This window comes from Colius striatus, chromosome 13, assembly GCF_028858725.1.
Source record: "Colius striatus isolate bColStr4 chromosome 13, bColStr4.1.hap1, whole genome shotgun sequence".
NCBI lineage: Eukaryota > Metazoa > Chordata > Aves > Coliiformes > Coliidae > Colius > Colius striatus.
Genome location: NC_084771.1, coordinates 2,538,503 through 2,541,852, shown reverse-complemented (window position 1 = coordinate 2,541,852; position 3,350 = coordinate 2,538,503). Strand labels below are relative to the sequence as shown.

General features: G+C 61.3%; 1 protein-coding gene across 1 annotated transcript; it reads left to right on the top strand.

Moving 5' to 3' along the window:
• Window positions 1–1,175: 1,175 nt before the first annotated feature.
• LOC133626615 (uncharacterized) lies at window positions 1,176–3,109 on the top strand. The gene is made up of 6 exons (XM_062006851.1): window positions 1,176–1,273; window positions 1,408–1,563; window positions 1,701–1,802; window positions 1,931–2,033; window positions 2,328–2,384; window positions 2,642–3,109. Exons 1-6 carry the CDS (start codon window positions 1,190–1,192, stop codon window positions 2,806–2,808), a joined length of 669 nt encoding a protein of 222 aa, XP_061862835.1. The 5' UTR covers window positions 1,176–1,189; the 3' UTR covers window positions 2,809–3,109.
• Window positions 3,110–3,350: the final 241 nt, after the last annotated feature.

The following is a 3,350-nucleotide window of genomic DNA, read 5'->3' as shown; positions in this document are numbered from 1 at the left end:
CTCTGCTCTTCCAAAGTTTCTTCCTCGCGGACAAGCTGCCCAACGCCTGCTTCTGCCAGGAGCACCAGCCAGAAGGCCACCTTCCCACCACCCCCAGCAGGTGCCCCACGCCAGTCCTGCCAGCCCTGCCACGGCCCGGAGCTGGGCCCAGGGCTCCTGGTGTGACCTGGGCTTTGCTCTGCACACAGGTTTGTGCTGCGCACTGTGAAAGAGCTGCTCTGCTGCCTGGGCTATGGGGATGTGGTGTCTGAAATGAAGAAGCAGCGTGGCTGGGAATTACTCCTCAAGGATGAGTCCCGGCACTATGCGATGGGGCTGCTTGGCAGGTGACAGCCCCCTTCTCCCAGCTCCCCCCAACCATTTCCCCCTGCAGATGGAGCACCCCCCACAACCCCCAAACTAAACCAGACCTGCCTTCAGCGGGTCGGTCCTGGGAGGGATTTGCCCACCCTGCTCAGGGCCAACGGTGTCTTCTTGACCGCTCTTGCCAGGGAGATGTGCAGGATGTCAACTACCATATGCTACAAGCTGACTGAGCGCCTGCTGCAGGTGCTGAGATGTGAGGAGGTGTGCTGGGAGATCCCTATCATGGCGTTCCTGGCTGAGGTGACCCTGAGGGCCGGGCTGAGGTGGAGCCCTGGGAGAGCCCTGGGAGAGCCGGGCGTCCTCGTCACTGCTTGCTGTGTTTCAGCTCCTGACCTGCCCTGAGGTGAGGGCATTAGACGAACATGTCCTGCAGCTGGCACCGAGGTACCTGCGGAGCGAGTGCAGCCAGATGCAGTGGCTGATGCTCAATGCCCTCATCACCACCTGCAACGAGCCCTCGAAGGTAGGCAGGAGGCAGCCGTCCAGAGCCGTGCTGGGGGCGTGGGGCTGGGTGAGGGGAGCTGGGGGACATGCAGCTGGGGCTTGGCTGTGCTTTGGGAGCTCTGTCAGCTCCTGCCAGCCCTCCTGCCTCCCTGCTGGCCTCCCCAAGTCCCTTGTGGCAGGCCTTTGGCTTCTGGCTCCCGAGGCAGCAGCATGGGGTTGAAGCACTGGAGTGATTTTGGCAGTGCAGCTTTTCACGGCTTCACCACAAGCATCGTGTTGCACACAGGCCAAAAGCATGTGGATCCTGCAGGAAAGCCTCCTGGAGCTACTGCAGGACCTAGATGACGAGGTGGTCGAAACGACCCTCTCCTTGCTCAAAATGATGCTCCAGGCTGCCAACAGCCCAGTTTGCAGCACCCTCGTTCTGGAGCTGACTGGGAGGCTCCAGCCACTCTTTCACCACGTAAGGCTTTGTGCCCCCCACCACAGGCACTGGCTGCTGCCAGGAACCTTTGTGCTCTGTGCATTTTCAGAGCCATGCCCAGGTGGGCCTGCAGCAGCCGGTGCTGAGCTCTTGTCCTCTTTCTTTTCCACCAGACCACCAGCAGTGTGCAGCTGCTCTCCCTTGAGCTCTTCCAACGTCTGATGCAGTCTGTCAACAAAAAGGAAAGACAGCCGATGAAGACACGGGTGTATGAGAACGTGATCGAACTGCTCTGCCTCCTGCATGACGAGAGCCCGGAGGTGGCAGAGGTGAGGATCTCTGACCTGCCCATGTCCCCGCGGGAGGTCCCCAGGGCCAGGAACGGCCATGAGCTTTGCCCGGGTGAGAGGACGCCCGTCCTGTGCCCTGGGCAGCGGTAGCATCTCCCTGCTCTGTGTGTCTGCAGGCCTCTCGGGTAACCCTGCTTGGAGCTGCCGCCTTCCTGAAGAAGAGGAGGCTCAGAAAGCTCCTGGAGAAGAGGAAGACATTGGAAGTGGGCAAGTACCTGGTAAGGATGGTCCCCAAGCAGCAGCCCCAGCCTGGGCAAGCTGTGCCCCTGCCCACTGCCACAGCCCGTCCCGGGCACAGGGCCACGGTCGGTACCAACCCTTCCCTTTGTCCCCTGTCCGTCTGCAGCTGTCAGGGTGCGGCAGCAGAGCCGCGCACTATGTGCAGCAGGCAGCGCGGTGCCTTTGGAGCCATCAGCAGCCCATACGAGAGGCGGCCGTCAGGTTCCTGGGTGAGACACAGCCCCTGTCCCTCCCTGCCCCGCTGCAGCTCGGCCCCAGCCCCGGCTGTGGCGCGGCCGCAGGAATCAGCCGCGTGGCTGCGGAGCCGCGAGTGCCCGGTGCAGGGCCCTGGCGCCCGCGGGGCTCCCTGCGCCCTGTGCCAGCCCTGCCCTGCGCCTGGCGCTCGCTCGCCCGGGGAAGAGCCTGGGCTCAGCCCTGCCAAGGGGAGGGGGGCGTGTGGCCGGGCTGCAGGGACCTGTGAGGCAACTGTGCCGCTGGGGCACTGACCGACTGTGCGTTCGCAGGGCTCGCCGGGCAGCACCTGAGGGGGCATCAGGAATTGCTGCAGCCCATCCATGAGGGTGAGTGAGGGCAGCGGGGCGGCAGCGGGGACTGGCAGGGAGGACGAGAGGCCCTGGGAAGGGAGCTGCGGCCCCTGCCCCGGCCAGGGAGAGCAGAGAGAGATGTCAGGGGCACGGGGGGTATTCAGCACCTTCCGGCTGATGCCGTTGGGCCCGGCTCCCTCTGGGCTGTGGGAACAGCTGGGGGTTGCCCTGGCAGGAGGGGTTCCTGGGGTGAACACAGGCTCTGATCTCAGCTCTGTTCCTCTCTGTTGCAGCCCTTGAAAACCTGCCAGAAGACACCATCTCGTCAGTAGCAAACCTGGCAGCTCAAACGCAGTGCACCCTGAGAGATGCAGAGAGAGCAGCTCCCTCCAGACTCAGCCTGCGAGAGTGGCTCCGCAGGGCCTGGAGCAGACGGCCTTCTCTCTGGGCCCGTCGCTGACCGGGCAGCTGCAGCTCTGAGCGGGGCCCATGCCAGGGGCTATTCCATGAGCTCCTCCCTGTGCTCCATGGCAAACCTTGGACCTACCAGCAGTTTTCTTTTGCATCGTTGCTCAGTAGTTTAGACACCGAGTTTAGCACTTGGGTTTCTTCCAGTTTGTGTACGTTTGATTTTCTGGCTTTCTTCACCCTGTGAGAACCATTTTCTACAGCTGGAAACTCTTTGTTACCCTTCGTGTCAACAAACCTGGATTTGTTCCGTGTTGTTTGAGGGACGCAAAGTGCTTTGGTAAAAACAATAAAGCTCCGTCATCAAACCTTAACCAGTGCTCCCCATGTCTGGCCTGTCACGTTTCAAGCAGTAGCTCAAGAAGTCCCAGGGACGGACAGAGTTCTTCAAACAGCATGACAGAACCAAATATTTGTAGGTACAAATATGACTTGGACCAGCCAGCTTGAATAAAGATGGTGGGGACAAGTTAATGCAGCTGGCAAGCTACTTCCAACTATCAGAAACAGGTGCTGCAAGTTAATCAGTTGGGC